General features: G+C 43.6%; 2 protein-coding genes across 8 annotated transcripts in view; both read right to left on the bottom strand.

Moving 5' to 3' along the window:
• TXLNA (taxilin alpha) overlaps positions 1 to 266 on the bottom strand; it is a 9906-nt gene extending 9640 nt beyond the window's left edge. For all 3 annotated transcript variants that reach the window (XM_010576030.1, XM_010576027.1, XM_010576029.1), the window contains exon 1: positions 77 to 266. The gene's annotated coding sequence lies outside the window, so the exon portion shown is untranslated. The remainder of the gene's footprint in view (positions 1 to 76) is intronic.
• A 610-nt stretch (positions 267 to 876) lies between these two features.
• On the bottom strand, positions 877 to 15530 carry KPNA6 (karyopherin alpha 6 (importin alpha 7)). 5 transcript variants are annotated; one of them, XM_010576034.1, is made up of 15 exons: positions 15353 to 15530; positions 12655 to 12795; positions 11482 to 11708; positions 10725 to 10820; positions 10331 to 10430; positions 9902 to 9996; positions 8679 to 8810; positions 8361 to 8449; positions 7239 to 7338; positions 6091 to 6254; positions 5159 to 5237; positions 4939 to 5064; positions 4216 to 4343; positions 3526 to 3704; positions 877 to 2510 (listed from the first exon to the last, which is right to left on the bottom strand). In XM_010576034.1, the coding sequence occupies exons 3-15, from the start codon at positions 11701 to 11703 to the stop codon at positions 2326 to 2328; spliced, it is 1695 nt and encodes a 564-aa protein (XP_010574336.1). In that variant the 5' UTR covers positions 11704 to 11708; positions 12655 to 12795; positions 15353 to 15530; the 3' UTR covers positions 877 to 2325. The 5 variants fall into 5 exon arrangements, with proteins under 5 accessions (XP_010574336.1, XP_010574335.1, XP_010574337.1 ...); XM_010576033.1 differs by having other exon boundaries at positions 12655 to 12896; XM_010576035.1 differs by lacking the exon at positions 12655 to 12795.
• Between the last annotated feature and the right edge of the window lie 7984 nt (positions 15531 to 23514).

A 23514-nucleotide genomic window follows, 5' to 3' on the forward strand; every position in this document is an offset into this window, starting at 1 on the left:
CACCCCCGCCGTTAAAAGCAGACACAGGTCTTCCCCCCCCCCAACCCCCAGCACCGCAGTGACGTCATGCACGCACCCCCGTGGCGTCAGCTCCAGCGGTCTGACGCAGGTCTCTCCCCTCTCTCCTCAGCCAATCAGCGCGCAAAACCCAGCGGCACCCCGGTACATCGGAGGGAAGGGGGAGGGGAGGGAGGACGGAGCGGCCCCCTCCCCGTGCCGGTACCGGTACCGGTGCCGCTGCCCGCGGCGCCCCTCCCGCCGACCTTCCGCGCTGAGGGAAGCGGCTCCGGCCCGGGCCTCCCAGCGGGCGCGCAACGCGCATGCGCCGGGCCGCTCCGCCGTCCAATCAGCGACGGGGCACCGCGAAGTCTGCCGGGAAAGACCGGGAGAGAAGCGGCAAGCCGTGGCGGACTACAACTCCCGGCATGCCCCGCGCGGAGGGAATAACGCCCGGCATATCTTCCCGCCGCCGCGCGGACTACAACTCCCATGGTGACCCGCGCCAACCGCCGGCTCCCGGCCTACCCCGCGCGCGGGGCTCCCTCTTCCCGCCGAGGGAAGCCTCGCCTGAGGCAGCGGGAGCCCTCCCGCCTCCCCTCGAGGGACAGGGAGTCACGGCAGAGCCTCCCGCCTCCACCCGTGAGGGGAAGCTGCCCCGGCCGCCCCCCTCCTTCACCCACGCCCGGGGGAAAGGCCGGCCTAGCAAAGGTGCCCGCCCCGAGAGACTTCTGCCACAGCCACACCTCAAGTCAACTGCACAGATGTAGTTTATTCGTTTCACAATAAAGGACTCATCAAACCAGAGCTCCGGCCGGCGTGCGAGCAGCACCCCAACTCGCTTCTCACCCCCCCCCTCCCCCGACGGCCTCCGCAGGCAGCGGCCAGGGGCTCGCCCGCAGCGACAGCCAGCTCTCCCCCACACCCCACAAGTGTTTTTGTTCTCCACAGCCTAGCGCGTTCACTTTTGTTTAATGAAATCTTGGCTAAGTAACTCAAATCGGGTAGAGGAGTTTAAGACAGCTCTATGTTCGCTTATACAGTACGTGAGTAAACAGAGGAAAAGAAGCAGGACCACCAGTGAGTGAGTTGGGGCCATTGTTTCCAGGTGTGCCTGCCTCACAGTGCTCTATTTACATAAATTACAGAAATTTTATATATATTTTTTCTCTGAAGCCCAATTAGACAAATATCTACCTATATATAATATAAAAAATACAGAGATTTGACTTTTTTTTTTAAGTAAAATGTACACAATCCAACTGTGAGCAGGAGGTAAACCTGAAAACTCAGGCCTGTTGCTACTGAAGTTAACACCGCACACAACACTGCTGTCAAGTGTAGCTACATCCTCTTCCTCCAACCCATTAAATGATCCACCCCAACCCAAGTCAGAAAAAAAACCCCCAGAACTCAAAATGTGTTCTCATGGAAAAAAAAAAACCACAAAATTTTTTTCAAGTAAAGATGAAGATGGGTTTTCACCATTTCAACAGTTCCGTGACTTCAGTCAGTAGCAATGCAAACAAAGCCTGTGCAACAGCAGCTGTGCTTCCTGTTTCAAAAACCACCCAAGCATCCCGCCCTCTTCATAGTTACCATCTTTGGGGTCTTGTTGCCTTTTTTTTTTCCTCCTTGTAAATACCACTAGCAGTTCTTCAAAAAAACAACAACAACAAAAAAATCTAGACAAAGGGAAGAAGCCTTCCCCCCAGAAAAATCTTCCCAGGAGTGGGAGAACTTCCCATTTCTCTGTCCATTTACAGTATATTTCAGGGGAAACTTGGCCCAGGTTCAACAGGACTGTCCACTGAAGGAGGGTCGCAGAAAGGCCAGGGCTAAACTTTGCTCTTGGCAAATTAGAGTCTTTAATAAAGAGTAACATGTGCAAAAAAATTAAATAGATCAACCCAGGTTTCCAGAATTATTGTTGTCAGAATGCTTACTTTCTATTTGTGTTCTTACCCAACCCAATGCTGAAATCTCAATTAAGTACCCAAGGTAAGAAGTGACATTTGGGAGAGATCACCGCAAAGAAAAAAAAACGAAAACCAAGAGGTGCAATCTGTTACCTCAGTGTCCTTCCTCCACCCAGATGCCTGCTTTAAAGACATGTATGTATGCAGCAGCAAAAAGAAAAAAAGTGTAAGAACATCCCCTTCTCTCCGTGAGGACAAAGCACTGTTTCTAGTTGTTTGAAGGAAGAATTGTTTCCTAACAGGTGGAGTGGGTGTTTAGCCTTCCATTTGCAAGGAGGGGATGGGACGATCAGCTGCTCCCAGTTGCTTTCTGGCAAGTTTGTGGTGTTTTTTTTTCCCCCCAGGCACATTATAGCTGGAAACCTTCCATGGGGGCTTCAGGTTGCTGGAAGATGAATTGCTGCTGGTTCTCATCTACCTGGGGAGCTAGAGTGGAGTCATCCTCTACTCCAAAGTAGTGCTCAATCAGGTCAAAGGCCTTCTGGTAGATCTCTTGGTTCTCATGGCTCTGTAGGAACTCTATCTTATCCAAACCTTGGAGGGAAAAAAAAAAAGTGGAATGTGATGAAACAAGTAGATCCTAATACTTACACTGTCTCACATCCATCCTCCGTCCTTGCCCCTATTCACTGCAAGACTTCTGTCTGTTAGATTTGCATTTTGTGAGCAGCACTGACATCTACAGCTAACTATTGCAGAGCTGCTTGTGGATTTCATCTGTATTGGGCAGCATTAATGTCCTTTCAATAGTAGGTTTAGCTGACATAGCTAAAGCAGATGTGCTCCCAGCTCTCTGCTGGAGACTAAACCAGATTTCAGTGAAATTAAAACAACTGGCTGTGAACAGTTTGGTAGTTGCAGGGGGTAGGGAGGGGAAGGAAGCAGGACCCATCCCAGTAGCCTCCAGCAGAAGGGCAGCAACAGCTTTAGCTGCCCTAATTAAATCCACTGCTGAACAGAAAGCATCCAAGTACAACATACTCTCAAGAATTTCAAGAATTATTCTTACGGGGAAAATCAGGACACACAATGTAACAGTCATCGAGAGGGCAAATCAGACACTGGCAGTATACAGGGAGTTTCAGACCAAAATAGGAACTGTTCCTCAAAGCATTAAGAGCAGGACAAAAAGCCCCCACCAAATTAAGTCACTCCAGGGAAAAGCAAAGTCCTTCTGGATTTCCACTATACATCTACAGTGTACCACTGGGTACAGTTAGAGCAATCAGACCCAGAAGCATCACTTTTTGCTTAGATCAGCTTATTTCTGATTAACACTTCCAACTGGTGTGAGCCACAATTACCAGCTTGGCCTCCAGGTCTAGGAAGCTTGGATCAGAAGTATGATAGTTTTTACTTCCAAGTATTTTGTCCTATGCCCCATCACAAGAGTCTAAAAAGACAGACTACTGGAACAAATATTGGCTAGTTTGGAATATACTAAATCCCCTAGAACAGCAGAAGAGCAACCAACAAAACTAGCAGACGCCTTTCGATACACCCTGTGGTGTTAAAGTCAATAGCACCGAGGCCACCAGCCACAACCTACCATAAGCCTCCTCAATCAGGCTACAGTACGGGTTGATGCCTGTCCCACTCTGATTGGCTTCCTGCTCTCCAAGCCTCAGTATGTTCTCCAGGCCGTTCAATGCCACCTGAACAATCTTGGAGTCCATGACAGTCAGCAGATCGCAAAGAGGCTTGATACAACCCAAGTTTACCAAGTATCTGAAGAGAGAGCACCAACAACATACACTTGCTGTTCAGGATCTAGCAAGCATCACCTATGCTCAGTGAGAAAGAGCAAGGGAAATGAGTCAAACTAAAATACAAAAGTTACCTTAAAATATGTATTTACTGTTCTGCAAGGTTAATTTTTATCCATTTATTTGTATACACACCCCCTCTTTTAAGAAACCTGCTAACTCCCTTTGAAATCCAGGTGCTACTCAAATTAAGCCCACACTGGAATTTAATTGTCATCAAGTTTGGACATTTAGCCTAGCCTAAGCCATCTAAAGGGGGAGGGGGGAAGTAGTTTGGACTAGCTTATCCTTATTCAGAAGGAAGCTACAACTTGCAGCGCAGTATATGATCCAGCTATAGCTTTGCCTGTGTCTCAGGTACTCCCCCAGATGTTCTCCAAATTACTCCCTTGCTACTTGTCTTGCAGTTCCCACAAAGACAAAGCTACCATACATTCAGACAGATTTCCCCTAAGAGGGGCCACAGGGAGTACCTGATCTGTTCAGGAGTTCCTCCTGACGTTGCATTTGTGATAGCCCATGCTGCCTCTTTCCTCGTGCGGAATTCTGCTTTCTGCAAGATTTCTATCAGTACCGGGAAAATGTTTGCATCGATGACTGCCTGGGGAGAGAGAGTAGTAAGAAGAGTTTCAATGGCAACACAGTTTCTAAAAGGCTATTAAGCACCTGAAAGAAACCTCTATCTCCATTTTCCAATGCAAAAGAACTTTCCAAGCTGTACCCTTCAGCGATTCCTCCATTTTATTCCTCAGCCAAATCCTATTAACACAAGATATCCAATTCCATAACCAGCACAGCAGACAATCCCTATTATTGCATCAATACTGTAGGAATGCTTTCATCACTTATCTGCTTTTGTATGTAGGTCATTAAAAGGATAATTAAAACTCAACAAGCTCCAGCTTTTCAAAGGGGTATCTCTAACTGAGCATAGAGAAATAGGGGCTGTATATCCTCTTGTTCCAATGATCCAACCTGTGGGACTCATTTTAGGCTAGTCTTTGTGGGTACAATTAGCAGGCTTTTATTAGCTCTTGTTTGGCAGATGGCTGGGAGCAGCAAATTTGCAAATTACTGCAGAATAAGAGATGTGAACAAATACAGACTCCAAGTGTCAGATAAGATAAAAAGTTGCAAACCCTTAATGCCGAGCTTGGAATCTAGGATCATTACAGATGGGCTGGAGAAGACTGTACCTGTATTTGTGCTCTGTTTCCAGCTGTGATGTTAGATATAGTCCAGCAGGCTTCTTTCCTGATTGACTCCTTGGGACTACTTAATAAGTGAAGAAGACAAGGCAGGGCTGAACAGTTCAGAATCACCTTTTGCAAAAGAAAGCAGAAGTGAGATCACCAGTATCAGGTAACAGAGCTCATGGGCACTGCACTTCCCTACAAGACAGTCATTTCCCCTCACCTGGGTCTGGATGTCATCCCCTGTCACGATGTTGCCAACTGCTCGCAAAGCTGGGGAGGCCACTTTGTAGTCATTGTGCCTACAGGAAAAATGGTACACAGACAAAACCCAAATCTATCAGATCACATGCACCTGGATATTCACGAGATTCTCTCCCCAGTATCTCATCTGCACTATTTACTTTGAATTCCATCCCCTAGCACGTAGAAGCATACAGGAAGTTGACCGTATTGCCACTGGACAAGCAGACTGAAAACAAAGTTGCAATACAGAGTTTTCATCCTTTACATCCTAACTCCATCATCTTCAGCTTAATTACAGACCTCACTTTTTACATATCCTTCCTGAACAAAGATGTTGTTAACACAATGAGAACACCCAGAATTTTTCAGGAGAATTTTAGAAGCAAGTATCTCACAGTTCTACCAATTCTGAAGGTGTTAGAGGCCCATTCAAACTGCAAATAGCAAACATTTTTGTCCAAGTTTCCACATAGATATGAGAGAAACAAAGCCAAGCTGAGTTTTTCTAGACAGTATTCTTGCCATCTGTGATTTGCCTACTAACTAGGCTTCCACAAGCATATTTGGAGTTTGAGAGCACAAGACACTCTGCAGTCCCCTCTCCTTTCACGGATTAGAAGTGTCAGTCCAACCTCTCTTTAATAAGTTCTTCCTGGCGTACAGTATTAACTAGCATTCCAGCACTAGAAAATGCTCAGCTTCCTCAAAGAAAAGCCAGTAAAATGCAGCTCTCAACCTGCTTTAGATCCCTCCTACGTAACAGCTCCAAAGTCAGCTAAGGTACCCATTACCTGGATCCTCTGCGCATGAGGGGTGTGAAGAATGCTCTGATAGGTTTTGATATGAACTCACGCTCAGTTACATGCTTCCCAGTCTCACTGGGCTGAAGCAGCAAGGCAAGTTACTTACATTAACAGCTCCACCAGTCGCCGACATACTCCCGAGTCAATGACTGCTTGAATTTTCTCATTGGGGCCATCTGATAAGTAGGAAAGAGCCCAGCACGCATCTGCCAGCAAGTCAGAGTCACTGTTGAACAACAATCGGGACAACACTGGCAGGCAGGGAGATACCTACAACAGCCACCACCCCAGAAGGTTAGTCACATTCTGTCAAGGACCACCACATTTGCAAGCAAACACCATGTGGCTATGCTGACTGACAAGATAACAAGTCTTGAACGTCCACAGTTTCCTTCCCCAAAGTCAGCAGCTTCCTTGCTGGTTCACATACCTCATAATCACAGTGTCTAAAGTTATCTCAACAGCTTTATTGCTAAACTAAAATTACATCCCTTCCTCTTGGACCAAGTCTAGACTCCTGAGACAAGTGCTGCTGTGCCTGCTACCGTTTGGAAGCTCCTTACATGTCTTATGTAAGAGCACTGCTCCATTTTTTACTCTTAATAACCCTAAATAGCTCAATATTCAGAGCAGCAACAATCAACAGTTACACCTCTAAGTACTTCAATCATTTATAAGTGGTTTTATATTTAAACTCAATTCAGATTTCATCCCTCACCACAGATTTCCCAGCTTTGACACACATGAGCTTTCATTTAAAACCAGCGAGAACACATTGATCTTAAAACATTTTTGTTCTGCCAAGGAAAGATGAGGCACCTGAAAGGCCAGCAGAACCTTTTATTAGTGCCACTAGCACACCAGGAAAGGGAAAGAGGAAAGCTACTACAGCTCCCATGTAGCTACATGAATCCTGTTTTGTAGCATTTGGAGTGAAGTCTCAAAATTCCAGAGTTTATAACAAAAGGGTTTAGAGAAGCCCACAGCGTATGCTGCTTTGCAGGGAAGCCTGGGCTTGCCCCTTGAGGGGTCCAGCTGATGGGCTGCCAATAGAGCCAGGCAGAAATGTTGGCAGAAAATTAAACAGGCACTCAAACATTTGCTGAACAGTAAGATCAACCTCAGCAGGAAGAACCTCACCCTGTTCCCTCCCAGAATGACTTACAGAAGTCCAACAGCCAAAAATAATTTAGACAAACATCTTAACTGGGTGTCTCCCCATCACCTCTCTGCCAACAAGGCATTTATTCTCACCTTATCAAATTCAGGTGGTGGACTCTTTCCTCTGCACAAGTTTGACAAGGCCCAGACAGCATTTCGTGTCATTGTCAACCTGGTGGACTTTGTAAGGAGCCTAAAGAGACAATTACCGTGAATTATAATCCTTGATGTGGAAGCCAGCAAGGGAATCAGAAGAAGGAAAACTAGTATGATTTTAAGGAAGTCAAATCACTATTCCACTTGCTGTAGCTCAAGCCATGCTGCTTGTCACTTGAGGCTCTCAATAAGCAGAAGTGACATGCAACTACTTCTTAGGATAAATAGCTATTATTCCTAACAACATCAACTGACATGAGTCAGGAAGGCAAGTTCCACATTAGACAAGTTGCAGAAAGAATGGCAAGTTAGTCAAATGCAGTTCCAAGTTCAAATTCAGCCCAGGCAGACACTCACACCCTTATCTGAGGTCAGATGGTCCTCACTAGAGACCAACTGACACAAACTGCTGTCTCTCAACTCTAATGAGGACAGTGAGTTCTGTGCACTGAGGACTTCAGTCAGCAATCACTGCTGACAGGTGACTGACAGAAGTAGCAGTATAACAAGCCAAGTCACTTGTGACAAAGCATCAGTTTGCCAAGGACAGGATAAAGTAAGGATTAATTCTTTCCAGAGCAGTGAACAGTACTTGAGAGCACACTCCTGACAGGCAGATCTTCTGACTGCAGTGGGTATGCACCACACAAGAGCTGCAGAGGCAAGGTGGTGTGCAAAGACCTGCTCCCTTTCCTCAGTTCTAGAGGAGCCCACTCAGAAAAGCACCTGAAATCCATAGCATAAGCACACAGAGCAGGCATCTGGAGGGACACAGTGAAACAGCAAGCCCTGTAACTTCAGAAAGACAAGCATGCTGCAACAGCACCCGCCTCAGATTCAGAGCAGGGTAAAGGTTTGTGAGAAGGCATGTTATCTACCAAGTCCCACTATTTATCAGATACTTCTCTGAACTGCCAGTTTATCTGATACCAATGATTTGATTCCCAGTGAACATTACCACACATTGCTAGGGAATCTATTCGCCCAGCTCAAATATTGCTCTGCTGTAGTACAATGGGACTTCAAGAACTGTATTGGCAAGTATTCATGGCTACTCACATTAATAAGGGAGGAAGAATAGCGCAGTTAAGGACATAATCTCTACACACAGAGCTGTCTCCAGCAATGTTCCCCAATGCCCAGACAGCCTGAAAGGAAACAGCAACAGTTTTAGCATTCACGCAGTTTCTGAACAGAGGAAGAAAAGGGTAGTGTGCTAAGAAAGCATTTTCCCTGTAATTCCAGGCAAACAATACTTCAATTTGTGGTCTAAAGCCAGTTGTTAGACACTGGTCACTCATTTTAAATGCTGCACTTTAATCATGTGCAATCCACTGTGGTTCTCTCCCTAACCCCAAAGTAAGAAGTGAACCTTACCTGTTCTTGAACATCCTCAAAGTCAGAGTTTAACAGCTCTATAAATATAGGAACTGCCCCAGCCTCAATTACTATTTTTGTTTGTTGGGAAGTTCCTGATGCAATATTTGTCAGTGCCCACGCTGCTTCAAACTGAAACAAGCAAATAAACAACAAAAGTATGAATAAAATAATCCTGATTTAGCAACATATTTGCCATTAAATTTTGGCTATAATTCTTTCAACTTCCACTAAAAAGGCTGTGAGAGAAAGAAAGTATATCACAACAGAACACCTCAACACTCAAAGGATTTTATTTTCTTGAGCAATAAAAAAGCCATATCTGCTAAATGCCTTCTCAGAGGCTATAGTTTCTCAAAGGATTAGCAAGTGAAGACATCACTGTCAGTCACACCACATTATTTCACCTATGCAACAATTTTCAGCAAGAAAAGTGAAGACACACAGTTCATAAATACATGTGGAGTAGAAAGTTTTCTGTACCTAGTGCAGACTAGCCAGTTCTAGGCCACCCCTTCATCTGGCTAACACCACAAAGATGCCTTGAGTTCAAGTGGAGCTGAGCAGCAAGTTCCCTGCTTTTGCCACTCATTCTTTGGTTTAAAACCAGATTTACATTCAGTTCTTCTTGAAAGTAAGCCCCTATGATACATGGCCTTGGACCAGAGGGCAGGAAGAAAGATGAAGGCAGTCATCAACTCTGATCCAATTCCATGTATGGAAGTATCTTTAACCCGTACAAATTAACTATAGTTATTACCAAGCTGGATGGAATCTCAAGAAGCCATCTAGTCCATCCCTCTGCCCCACAGCAGGATCAGCACTACCTAACCCATTTCTAACAGACTCTTAGCCTGTACTTAAAAGCCTCCAATAAGGGAGGTTTTTTTCTCACACAACTTCTTCCTATAGATTTATTCTGTGGCCCCACCAGCTCCCAGCAGAAATATCAGACACAGGAAGGCCAATTCTCTTCCACTGCAGCTGAATGATGTTATTTTTGCCAGCATTCTTCCAAGAATTTCATTTAGAGCAATTTATAGTTTCCTTTTTTTGCCTAAGCATTACAGGCTACCTTTGTCTTCTCCTATACATCACATGACATGCATCTTTTGGGTTCAAGACATCATTTTTCCCTGATAGCACCTGTGGGTTCACATTGCTAAGCTGTGAAAGTTAAACACCTATATGCCATGAAGAATTCATACCACAATCTCCTTTACCTGTAGCGTGCAATTTTCACTTCTTTTCAGGAATTCAACAAATCTGTCCACCACTCCCTGAGTGTTTATCACTTCATCTATTGGAGGATTCGGCTCTGAAATAGCAAGGCAGTGTCAAAACAGTATATAGGTCTAACGCAGGGTCAAAACAGCATACAGGTCTAATGGAGAGGAATAACAAGCATGAACTATTACTGAATTGAATGATCTCAAGCTGTACTGAACTCAGCAGGACAACTCTCCAGAAGCACTTTCTGTACAATTCATAGAACTGTAAATCATTAGCAATATATTAGATTATTAAGTTTCTAGATTATAACTTACTTGCCCCAAGCTCAAAGCTGCTAGGCTTCTGTACAGCCATACACGTGCACAAATGCTTGCAAAAGAAAGGCTACGTCAGATCCTATGGCAGCGATGAGTTTTTACCTTTGGAGAGTAACTTTCTGAATTTCTGAGTGGTTGCTAGCTGTAGATCAGGGTCATCTGAGAAAAGCATCTCTACCATCTCTCTTGTGATCACTCCCTCCTGAAATGATGCAAAGGAGACAGAACAATGATTCCATTTCACACTAAGATTATTTAAGGCATCACAGTCATGACAGCCTACCACAATTTTGTGCTTAGCTAGTAATCCAAAGATTCACAATTTGAGATTACAGCACACTATTTACTTCCCGGCAGACTCTTCCAGTTCACTGTAGTAACATTTGCAACATTCTCAAAAGTGAGAAAACAAAAGCATTGAGGTTTGTCAGTTCTATGCAGTCCACAGCATTAAATCTATCTGGAGGCACAACTGCAACAAGGAAAGGCACCTTACCCCACACGTTGTGGAACTAACATAGGAATCCACAAGGAGACTATCAAACATGGAGGCATCTTCATTGATCAACTCCACGTTTCTTCTTTTAAAGAGCTGGTGGTGAACAAAACACAGGAGTCATTATTAGAAAGCAATGATGAACAGTCTTCATAACTAGACATTCTTGTTCCTCAAACAAGATATCGTCAGCTAGACTGAACGCAACCTGAATAAAAAAGTAGTCATTAATAACTGCTCTGCACTCTGAAGACTAGTTTGGCATACAAACCCCAATAATAAAACATGCTAAGTCTTGCCCTCAGATATGTAAATGCCCAAGTCACTGAGACACTGGTACAGGCAAGTGCAGAATTTGACCTAACAAGTTAGAGAAAATGGGGAGAAGGCAGCTTGTAGATGATGCACTAATAGACCAAACATTTAGTCTGAGCCTCATACATCACCTGGGAATCACCTCTTTCATAGACCTCCAAGCCAAAAAAAAAACAGCTCAGAATTAAGAAATATGTGCAGCCCATACTTTCACTTGCTCTTCCTGCTTCTTGAGGAAATAACCCCATTCACTAATTAATAAAAAAAAATAAAAATAAAAACCTTTAAAAACAAGGATCTGTGAACAAAAACCTCCAGTACCCCAAGAAAAAAGTGCTTAGAGAGCTCTTGATGTGAGCTACACTCTGTACTAGGTACAAAGAAAAAGAGAAAAGCAAGATCTCAGTTACAACAGTGAAAAATAAGAGGACTGCCAACAAACCTTAATGCACAGATCCTTGAAGATTCCAGTTTGGCAGCAGCACAATCCTGGTTGTGTTAAGGCTGTACACAAGCTAGTCAAGATGACAGTTACCTGTTGCTCTCGTTTCTGTTTGCGCAGTTGAATTCCTTCCTCTTCTCTTCTCCGACGCATTTCCTCAGGATTTAGGGCTTTGTTCTTGTAACTCTTCATTCGATAGTTATCCTTCGCAGGACTCGCCATGGTTTCTGTGAAGAGAAAAAAATACCTGCCTCAGATTTCTTGTCACTCTCTGCTCCTTCACCCACACATCCTTTCTGACAAGAAGTCTGTGCACGTGAAGAATCATGGAACAGACAGATTAAACAGACTTATTTGCAAGAGCTGGTCTCAAAAACTAAAGTAGAAGCTTCAAGTTAGAATGTGATCCTAACCTTAGTTCATGTGATATGCTGTCATGGTAAGAGTGTTATGAAGTTTCTAGGAAGCATAAGAATAGATTTATGGTTCTGAAAGGAACCTGGACCCAGCTTCACAATATCGAGCACGTTAGCCATATGAAAGGCTTCTACTCAAACAGCTTCACTGTCCTCAGGAGGTGCATAACCCAATTCTACTTTGGTTTTCAGCAGAAATTATTTCCCTTGTATCACCATGGCATAAACCACACCTTGACATTTTTTTCCCAGATTGAGAGGTTCACTGCGTATGCATGACAAAAATCCAACAGAACTCACAGCAAACCAAGGCCTTGGTTTTATAACAATAAAAAAACCTTACAAAAGCAGAGTTGTATGTAACACATAGGCCATGTTTGTCCCACCAGGTTACTGCAAACGTTCAGTACCTGACCTACTTATTTTGTTGCTTCATATCTGACTAATGCTGTACTTCAAACTTGATTACTTGTGCATTTGCCTCCTAGTCAGGGAAGTGACACTCCACTATTTGGCACAGTTGAAGGCAACCAGGGCCAAGCAGTAACCTGAGTACAAAAGGATATCAATTCCTCAGCTGCATCTAGCTGTAATCCACTGCTTTGACCACACTGACTCCTTTTTGCATCTTTCCAAACACTCCCTTTCTCCCATTTATTATACAGATTATTTGCTTAACATCTGTGCCTTCCTCAGGACAGGAAGGAAGCAATCACGACACACAAGAGAGTGCCAATTAATCCATAGACCAACTTACTCTTCTCCAGAAGTCTGCTGGACACCAATGCTTTTGTTTTCTTCCAACTGCTAAGGGCAGGTAGAAGAAGCGTCCTGTGAAAGTTTGCAGCGCTATCTCCTTACCCCTCTTCTTTCAAGCTTTAAGCACTCCTCAGCCATACTGCTTACAGAAAGTTTTGGTGTGACTTATCAACTGCCTCCAGCCATTCTGGAGACCTTCCAAGGTCAGCTGGAGAAGTTTCAGACCTTACCACCCTCCAACTAGGAAAGCCCACAGCCAAGAAAAGACATATACAATGTACAAATATCCAACATTTCATTGCTATGGAGAGAAGAAACAACTGGGGGAAAAAAATGTATTTTAACAGGAGAGGAAACAAAGTAACTTTCAGTTCTATGATTTCCCCAAAACAGCTAAAAAGATACCAAGCACTGTGAAAAAGTCAGGCTCTATTTCTCAGCATCTGCTTTCTAAGAGGGCATTCTCTTTCCTAGCCAAAGCATCAAGAGGACATTCTTCTGAAAAGCAATAAAGAAAAAACCCACCAAACCCCAAGTCCTCTGGTTGTTTACACTGTAACAGAGATGCATCTCCCTGACAAACACCCCTGATCCCATGCTGTCCAGAGCTGTGAAACAGTTTGGAAGCTCAGCAACCAACAGCTACATGCAGAGACAACACCAGGTTTGAAGGGGTGCAGCATGATGGGTTGCAAGTTTATTGGCACCTCTGAAACTAAAAAGAAACTACTGACCACAACTCTTAATCAGTAAAAGCAGTATTCCAGTGCCAGGCTAGAAAGCCTTTTTCAGTAACTTGCTCAGGGCACAGTAAGTGGCCAGAAGTTATAAGAAAAAGGTACTATGTCATGCTGAGCACCACTAAGAAAAAGGCATATAGCCTCAACACTGACTGTAGGATTAAAGCAATCAAATTACAGTAGGTCTTGCAAGATCTTGAGCCTTACAGAAGTTTACCTTTAGTCCCTTTTCCAAGTACCACATTTTATAAGGTCTGTCCTCAATAAAACCAAGGCAAGAAACCTACCTACAACATTAAATGTGGCAGTTGGACTATACCTTACTGACAGCCTCACTGTGAAGCCTGTACTAAACCATTAAATTTTTCTCCAAGTTTATTTCTCACAAGTCAGAGGTTCAGAGGAATAGCTGGCCTGTTTCTAAAGGTATATGACAGCACACTCCTCATTCTAAACGACCATTTACATGGCAAAGAAAATCAGAGATTGAAGATCACAGGAACTATGCAACTGTTCTCACTTGTCCATACCTCTTCCCAGCAGCACTGTATGCCAAGAATGGAGGGAAGAATTTTATTATTTTTAACTGAAAAGCAGCCAATTCAGAAGATAGAAGACTTCAAAAAAATCTACAGGCTTCAGGGGTTTATATCTCATCTTACAGTAGGAAGGCGTGTCAGCTACATATAGATTTTAATTCAGAAAATGTATTTAACCACCCCTGTTATGTCAGTGCATTCATATTACCACCCCAACGCTAATGGCTAATACAGCCACACAAAAGAGCAAGAGTTGCTAGCTTAATTCTGAAGATTACAACAGAATCCCTAGCAAAGACAAATTTGTTACCTCCCTTTGGAAAGCGAAGTCTCCAATTAAAAGGTAGTTTTTAAGAAAAGGAGGAGGAAAAAGTGATTAAATGGCTTAACACTACACACAGGATTACCAGCCAGTCAGGCATATAAATAGCCAAGTGACACATGACAGTTCAGCTGCCTCCAAACTTGCACAACCCCACTCAGCTGGGCACGCCCTGGACCCTGCTCTGGGTGTCTGGAAAACAGCCAGAGACTCTCAGCCATGCTGCGAGGTCTCTGCACACTCTAGAGCACCAAGAACGCTGTTATGCTGCAAGGAAACCCCAAAGATACAACTAGCCCTTGAAGAGTGATTTTTTGCATCAGCTGTGTAACAGCACATCACAGTGCAACAGTAGCACTTAATTTTCTATTTTCTCTCACACATGTTTATCTCTTCAGATGCTTTCCATTGACATAATCTGTATCAATACTTTAATGACATTAGAATGCTAATTTGCTATATTACACCCCATTTCCATGGCAATGGATGAATGTCACAAATGCAGGATTATGACTTCACAGTGAGCTCAACAGATGCTGTAGGCACCACAGACTGCAGCAAGCCCAAACACACGAAACAAAACAGACAGTGGGATGCCAGGCACATACAAATTCTTCACTTGTACTGTTTCAGTACAAAACATCTAGCTCACTCAGTGTATCTGCAAGTCAGGCTTCGTCGTTAACTATTAACTCAAATTCTATCAGTGTGAATACTTGCTGCTCAACAGATGAGTGATACATGGAAGATACTGAAGCCACAGATTTTCACTTTGCATCTTAACATTGTTGCTCTGAGAAGTTTCACTTTTACAGAAAAGCCCTCAACTGCAAAGTGGCAATGGAAACTTCACTAGAGCAAGTTTCTTTAACTGCTCTAAAGTTTTAGCTTCTGCATTTAGGCAGCCACCTTACCCTCTACAAAATGCTGTCCTACTAGAACAGTACCTTGCACTGCACCTCTCCTAGGAAAGGTTTTTCTTCTCCAAGAACCAGCTAAGCCCTGCCTAAAATGAAGATAGTATCAGGTCACACCCTAGAATTACAAAATTGTTCTGATGTTGTTCCAGCCAGAACTCCAGGGCTCCAAGCTTACCTGCAGCACTCCAAGGAAGCTGGGCAATAAGGCTTTTTCCTCCTATACCACAGCAGCTCACCCCAAGCAATTTGTGCAGCCTGCAGCTGCTCCAGGTACCCCTTTTTCCTGAGACCACACCAAACAGACTGCACACTAGATAAACTGTTCTGGCAGTGCCTGCTGCCTGCTCACCACTTATCTCTCCCCCAGAAACCACCCCCCCAACCCTCCCCCACCTTCCTCCTGGCACAACAGGTACAGGTACCCATTCACGTGAAGGGGAAAGGCTGCAGGCATCCAAGCACAAGTGCCTGGGGCACAGTGCTGTGAGCCCATCTAACAACTTGCTGAAGAAAGAGGACAGGCTTACTGCATATCTGCCAAATATCTCAGTAAGTGGCAACCCAAGAGGGGTAGCAGGCATTTGGATAGGACAGCCAGACACCACAATCCCAGCATCGTCCCTTCACAACAGGCATAAAACCATATTTTCACCCCCAGAGCTAAGCTCAACCCTGTCTGGCCAGGTACAGAAGCATGTCTGCGTGGGAGCAGGACTGTTTGGCAAGGGCCAGCGCTTGCCCTGTTCTACTAGAATCAGCACAGCATGAATATCTTGTTAGCAAAGAAAGGAAAACAGCAAGAATTAGGACAGAATTAGAATCGGGCACCTCCTCCACCAGTGGAAACAGTAACATAGCTTTTCCAAAAACAGCAAAAGCCAGTTCAGCTACTTATGTTTCAGGCCCTTGCTTATACTGCATTCCTACCACCCTAGCCTCCTGCTGCAAGAGACAGCCTCATTTTCTAGGAACCTGGTTTCCTCCAAGTTCAGCATCCCTTGGATTACCCTGGAAAAGTACAATCTCTACCTTTTCCTTTTTCACTGGTCAATTAGAACTGACTACTGGAAGTCCCTTTGAAGTACCTGTGTTTCCTCAGCAGCATATTGCCATTCCTGACCACTGGTTACAGAGCGGCTCAGGGTGCATCACCCTCACCTCAACCTCTTCAGTCCAATTCACCTTCCCTAGCGCAGAATTAAAAACTGCAAAGGTAAAAGCTTATACTGCATTAAAAAACTGAGTCTGCAGAGCTTTCAACCCATCTCTTCCCAAGGTCTCTGCAGACCAAACAGTTCCACAAGTCTACAAGAGTTTTAACACTATTTCCAAATACAAAGAACACTTGAGGATCTGGCATTTACACCAAAACCTCCCAATGTTCATTCAAGAAAACAGTAGACTTAGACTTGCAAGATTGACTCCATTTAAAATAGTGTTCTGACCAAGCTTGGAGAAATATCACTTCTGTTCTAGGAATCCCCTCACCTCACACAGTTCCCTATGTCAGTGCCTTTTGTAGCCAAGTACCTTCCTGCATTAGTGAACTTTATTCACAGTGGCTCCACTAAAGTGACGGTATTTGCATTTCAATAGCTCTCCTACTGAGCATCCAAGCTCTGCAGCTCCAATCAGATCTGCCATTAGCCCCAAGATGCCAAATCAGACATTAAATTCAGTGCTAACATGACACACTAAATAGATCTAAGGATTATCAGCCTGCATATATAAAGATTTATTTCTATATCCTGAAAACATAACAGCAGGTAACCCTGGCTGTGCAGGACAGATTTTGAAATCCATTTGTAAATGTTTGATGACTTGCTTTAATAAAACACACCTATGTAAAGCTTTGCTCAGGCACCTCAGAGACCAGGCAGATGTAAGGCTCACTAAAAAGCAAACCACTTGCTAGTCCTGGCTCAGAGGGACTCCTCTGTCCTGAGGAAAAGCGCAGCAATTGGAAAACTTGGCAGAAAGGCCAAAAGGGATCATGTACTAAGTGTCAGCAGCATTAGCTTTTATTTCTTAGCTACACGAGTGGCTATGCAGGGTGACATGCTCAAGGGAACTCTGTTAAGTTTAGCGAGAGCTGAAGCCACTACCTGACAAGCTACAAACAAGCACTGAGATTGAAACAGCAACACGAGTTTAGATGCAACTCCATCATCCTGAGCCAGAAAGAGACAAGGCCAACATCAGACAAGTAACTCTGCTCACTATTAATCAGGCACGAGTAAGTTGCTGCAATGATCTGCATTTCATTTCAGAGCATGAAGCAATTAGCTGCCTTTCCAGGTCCGTATAAAACATACATGTAAGCCCGATACTGATACACCTTTCAGGATTGCAAAGCATCAATGAGTTAAAACACATTTTTATAACTCCTTTTAGAAGACTGTTTGCCTACATCCTCAAAACTCACACTACTAGAAGTCCACATGAAACCAATCAGCTTCTCCATTATTCTTCTTTAGTATCACCAGAGCAAAAAATTGCCTAAGTGGGACTTTAAAGCCACTATGAGATCATGACTCCTAGCATATAGCACATCTTTGGCATAAACATTAAAAAGTCCCCATGACAACAATTTCTGAATGCTAACACCTTTGGAATCAAATTATTGTAAAAACTGGTCCACTAAAACCAAAGCAAGGTTTTATTAACCTAGTAATTCATACTGGGAATGACTTCAGGTGTTCTCCAAGCTGAGAATCCTCTTACAAGAACTACAGGAGCAGTCAACCTTAGGGATAAAGTTTAACTGAACAATACCTTTCCAATTCCTTGTACTAAGGAAACCCCCTCAGGAGAGGAAAGAAATTTGGCTCCTGCGGTAGGTTTTGCTGGCAATGGTTGTCTTCACTGAGGAAAAAAACCTCCAGTTGTCATGTAAACCAAATAATTCCTAGTACAGGTTGCCACAGTTGTCGTTATATAATGAAGGATGAGAAGGTATTTACCACTTAAAAGAAAGGAAAAAACAGTGTGAAAGTTTGACTTTGAAGGCTCAGCAGAGCACTCAAATCCTGTAAGCATCTGTGTAAAAGCCAACATAAACTACAGCAGTTCAGCCAGAAAACTGTAATTCCAGGGTCATTACTGCCACGCCAAGATTATAACGGCTTCTTAATGTTACTGGATTAGAAACCCAACCTTGCTTCTTTCCAGATGACGCTATACTCATTTCTCTGCATTACAAAAAGCATTTGCTTCAAACATTTTTTCAGCTGCTGATTAAAGCCTCCCAGCTGAGTCACTGCAGGGACTCACATGTCTAAATCAGGACTTGTGCTGCTGAGTCAGACCGAAGTGCCAGAGCAGAGAAACAGTTACGCTGACAGATCTGACAAGGCCTTTTTTTTTTTTTTTTAAGCCAAAACACCCTTTCACAAAGGTAATCTTCATAAGATATCTATTACAGTTCTGTTGCTGGGCATAAGACACATACCTAAGGCAAAGCCTGGCCAACCAGGAAGGCTGACAACTGCTTGTTTGGAGTGGAGAAGGGTAGTAAAATTATGCAAGTGTAAACGAATACACTTGATGAACTCTATCAGCCCTGATCTGCCAATTAGTGCCCACTGGGTACATTTCAAAGCTTCCCAGCTCTGAGCAAGCACTGGGCTAGATGACCTCCAAAGGCCCCCTCCAACCTAAGTTTTCCCTGTGATAGTATTATCTTGGTCAGTTACAATTAAAACCCCTCTAAATTTGAGAAGTAGTACCAAAACAGCCCCAGTGAACTACTAAGTTTCATTTGACAAGCCTTACTGACTATATTCTTTGGGTTTCTCCTACCCAGCAGAAAGTTTCTCCATTTCATATACTTACCTGAAAACCCACAGGAACTTCCCATCTCCTCCTGCCTCCCCGTTTGCACAGGCTCTGAGCTAAAGACATATTCCTACAGCATCACACTCCTGCACTGCTGCTGCAAGAAAAACTACCAGCAGCACAGGAATGGTTACTGCTCTTTGCTGCCCTTGGTCTCCTCATGTTTTCTAAGACAGACCGAGTTGCAGGGAAATAGAGATAAACCACATCAAATTCACGTCAGTCACCATCCCCCTCCGGGGTGCCAAGTTGGTTCAGGCACCAAAGAGAAAACACAGGACTCTTCTGCAATAGTCACCAGGACAGTAAGCTTGGTAGGTGTCTTTCTCTGCAGGACCCATGTTCAACAAAATACCTGTGCTTTCAACACTATGCCCTCCAGGAACAGAAGACAGTTGAAGTAAACTGATTTAGTAGTAGTAGACATCAGACCAGTTTGGATCACACAAAGAAAATGAACCTTACCTTGAGAAGAACAAGCTAGCATTGCTAAATCAGAGGTTTAAGACTCTAGTCATGTCCCCTGACAACGTTAAAAACTACATGCAATATTCAAGCTATCTCCAGTTACAGTTACTGAGGCATTTCTTTAAAAAAAAAAATCAAAGCATTTGTGATATTTTTGGACCTGGGGAGGAGGGGCCTGTAAGAATATGCCAATCATCTTCTGAGGCTGCACACACAAGTCCATAGTGGGCAGTGGACATTAGGCTGACTACACGTTACTGCTTCATGATCCCACATTTCTCCAGAAGGCTTAATAGTTGACATTTGTAACTCTCACACTCTTGTTATTTCTGCCATCAGCTACTCAATACAGCTCACAAGAACACACTGAGAGTGAAGTCCTGGAAATTTGATTCAGCATTTAGGTACGGCATGTCAGTTTTGAACATCGTTTCTTGTTGCTATCACCTACTTAAAACTGAAAAGAAAAATCTCTGCCCACTTCTACGTTCATCCTTCCATTGACTCTTACTTTGTCAAACTGTCACCAAAGCCACTGCTTTAAGTGAACAAAAAAACCAATCAATGCAATAGACAACAACAGTGTTAGGCATTTCTGAAGTGTTGCAAAATCTAAAGTCTCTCTCTTCACCTAGCCAAGTGTATCAGCATTAATCACTGGTTTCATTGTAAATGTAAAGAGTGTCACTTTACAATTAGCAGTTCTTACATGAATTTCGTTCCTTCTATCTCCCATTTGTGAAGGAGTTCCTTCACTTTGAGAACAGAAATTTTTCTGAAACTCATATATGTAATGCATTTTACAGCACTCCTATAGATGTGTCTTCAGTCAATGCTTAAGAGCATAAGCACTCGCTTTACAACACAGCATAAAGGTTCTTCCTGACAGAAGCTACAGATATGGACCCATTAACATCTCTAGAGGATTCTCTTCTAGAAAAAGTGTGTCCAGGACAACTTTATGATTTCAGTTGAAACCACAGAAAGAGAAACCTAAATAATCTGTACTACTTAAATATAAATTAAATGAAGCTGGTTATAATAAACACATGAAAACAGTTGAATAGTTGACTTGTATACAGTGTACAAAAAAACAGCTCTGAACTGCTACCAGCAATTAGCCAAGAACAGATTCTTATATTGAACGTGTCACTTTGGTAGTTTTGCAGTGAATTAAATAAAACCCCAAACTTCATTTGCTCAGAAGACAACAGAGGGAAAAGGAAGCTAAACAGGAGAAGAACAGCTTACAGGAGAAGAACAACTACGTAAGAAGTCCTGTCAAATAAGCAGCAACTCAAGGCTTTTCCTCTACAGCCCTGGAATTACCCCAGCTGCTGTTAAACCCTGGAAAAGCAGCCAGAGTTCTGTCATCCTGTCACTTGTGCAGGTCTGTTTTGCATGTTTGCTCTGCTGCTTTTATGCTCTCACACAGGTTACTTGAGTGTTTACTACAAATAAGCACACACAGAGCCAGTTCTTTTTCAGAGCTGCCTTAAACCCAGCCTGCCACCCTCCCCTGGCTGGGCGCTTTGCACACAGTACACACTGTGCTAGTAAAACGCTTATCCATGCAGCTATTTGGCTGTCTGGTGCAGCAGCCATCATTGGCTCGTTCCCTTCTGTTTTAGCTACCAAGAGCCAGTGATGTGATATCACTACTGGAATGTGCACCAGCTTCACTGATGGTGCTGGCTGTGGAGGGGGAAGGGAAAAGCAAAAATTCTCTTTGGGGAAAAATCAACAGTCCTACAGCATACTTGTTCTTCACTAGGGTCAGTCTAAGATTTGGATTCCTTTTAGGCTGTCTATGCCCTGACATAAAAAGAACCCACCTATTCCTCAGTCCAGTTCTCAATACACATTAATTTCAACTCTACTTCCTCCTGATCTTTTAACTCAAAAAAATCCAAGGTTTGGGGGCTTTAAGTCCTCTTCAATTTGATTTACATATTCTGAGACATTCAGATTTCCTTAAGAGTGGACAGATCAAGTACAACAGTCTGTCACCTGAGGTCAGGAAGTCCTTTGTAACAGTTCTTAAAACAGAGATTAACTCTTTGACTAAATCAACTCAAACTTGACCGACGAGTTATAGGAGGTTTAAAAACAACCAGAAATAGTCAGAGACAATTACAGAGGGCTATAAAATTCCAACAAGCTCATCCTTCCCAACATGTGCTTTGCTCCAGAAACAAACAGTACTGTCTGATTTGCTAAGCAAATTTGAGTTTATCTGGACCTCACTAGCACAATAGCTTAAAGCTGAAAGGCTGAAGGAATTAGTACTTTCACTATTACACTATTTTAATGATCATGCTCCCCTTTACAAAGTTCATGTTTGCTTTCCTGAACACAAGCAAACAAAGCAAAATAGCCAAATAACTAGTTAAATTCATCAGGCACAGAAGTTTTGCTAAGAATAGAGCATAACATACTGCTCCACAGGCTAAATAGCACTATAAAGGCATTTAGACATGTCATTTGCATAGAAAATGATGAACGAACTGATGAGCATTTCTAACAATACAGGCAAGACCAATATCACAACTGCTTACAAACACCTTCAACCTGCACCATACAAGAAGGGGTAGCAACGTTATGCTGCTGCTGCTTAGTCCTATTAACATAAAACAAAGAAAAAGCTGTCTTAGTTTATTTAAAAACTTAAGAAAAAGTTACATTAGGATAATTCAAATGAAGGAAGTATTAAATTCTTGCTGTCAGAAAAATGCCAAACTCCAAGAAGAAATGGGGAGGCAGTGGTGGGAAAGGATGGGAAGCTCCTTGGCATGACCATCCTCAGCTCCAGATAACAGAGGCAGTTTTCAGACATTCACCAACAGGCCCGAGGACATTTTTCTACTCAAAGTTGCCAGTCAAGATTTTACATCTCAAGCTATAAATTAAGTTTTAAAAGCTGTTCTGGACTGGGAGGTGCTGCAGCCATTGCATACGCAGACTTGTGGCCACTGACTTTTCCTGGAACATCACAGGAGGGGTTTGAAGATGGCAGGAGAGTTTCTGACGAGATCATTTTGGTCCAGCAGCATCCCACCCCAAGGGGCATTTTTAAGAGTTCTGAAACAAGTCTGGTTAAAAGACAATATCGCAGGTGAAAACTGATAAGACCTTAATCCTTACTTCCCAGACAATTCTTACTCTGCTTTATAGAGAACATGCCTGCTACAGGCTTGGCTTTTCCATTCACCTCATCCATTGAAACCCTGTCGTACTATGTGAAGCCTCAAGAAAAAAACATCTCTCCTCCCCGAGCAGGGAGCTTCAACTTCAGGCTACATCAAAAGTGACAAAAAAAGTCTGCTGTTAGTAAAGTACCTCTTGAAGGGGAATACTCAGGTGTGGTTTATTTGTAGCTCACAGAAAGAGCTATCTGCTACCTCTCTGAACCTTTAAGTATATGTAGTGGTACTGCTTATAAAGATGCAAACAAACTCCTCCACCACACTCCTTTCCTGCACAGTGTCAGGAGACATATTCGCTTACATTGTCCACCGCGACCTGCTGCACAGGGACAGGGTAAGTTTATGTTGACACCACTGCTGAAGTTTTATTTTATGAAAGCTACAACAGCCAAGGCCCTGCTGGGTTATTGGAACAGTAAACAGTTTAGTAGGATGTCCCTTGAGGTCGGTCCTAAACGTTTACAAACTTCAGAATTTAAACGAGCCAACGATCAGAGGTCTGACAGCATGCCACAGACACTTTGACGAAGCTTCAATCGCAGCAGTTCCTTTCCACCACCACTGCCTCTCAAGGCTTTTACCTTGCTGCCTACGGCACGAACAGTCCCCGATACCCAAGAACCAGACTGCTACAGCATTAAATAACCCCCCCTGCTCCCCTCACTCTGCCCCGGAGCAGCCCAGAGACCGAGCTGCCCATCACCGAGTCTCCACTAACGCTGCTTACAGCGGGCAACAACCCCCCCGCCCAGCAAAACCCCTGCTCCAGCCGCCTGCCTACTCGGCGGGGCAGAGCCCGACCCCTGCCCCGAGAAAACCCCGCGGC

This window comes from Haliaeetus leucocephalus, unplaced genomic scaffold (assembly GCF_000737465.1).
Source record: "Haliaeetus leucocephalus isolate CR32 unplaced genomic scaffold, Haliaeetus_leucocephalus-4.0 Scaffold517, whole genome shotgun sequence".
Classification (NCBI taxonomy): domain Eukaryota; kingdom Metazoa; phylum Chordata; class Aves; order Accipitriformes; family Accipitridae; genus Haliaeetus; species Haliaeetus leucocephalus.

Bases quoted from the DNA above. Each gene is read 5' to 3' on its own strand.
- KPNA6 (XM_010576035.1), bottom strand. From the start codon at position 11,703: ATGGCGAGTCCTGCGAAGGATAACTATCGAATGAAGAGTTACAAGAAC. The intron at 10,431-10,724 runs GTAAGGTGCCTT...GCATCATTTCAG, and splicing joins TTAGTTCCACAACGTGTGGG to GAGGGAGTGATCACAAGAGA. The intron at 8,811-9,901 runs GTAAAGGAGATT...TGCTTGTTTCAG, and splicing joins GTGAAAATTGCACGCTACAG to TTTGAAGCAGCGTGGGCACT.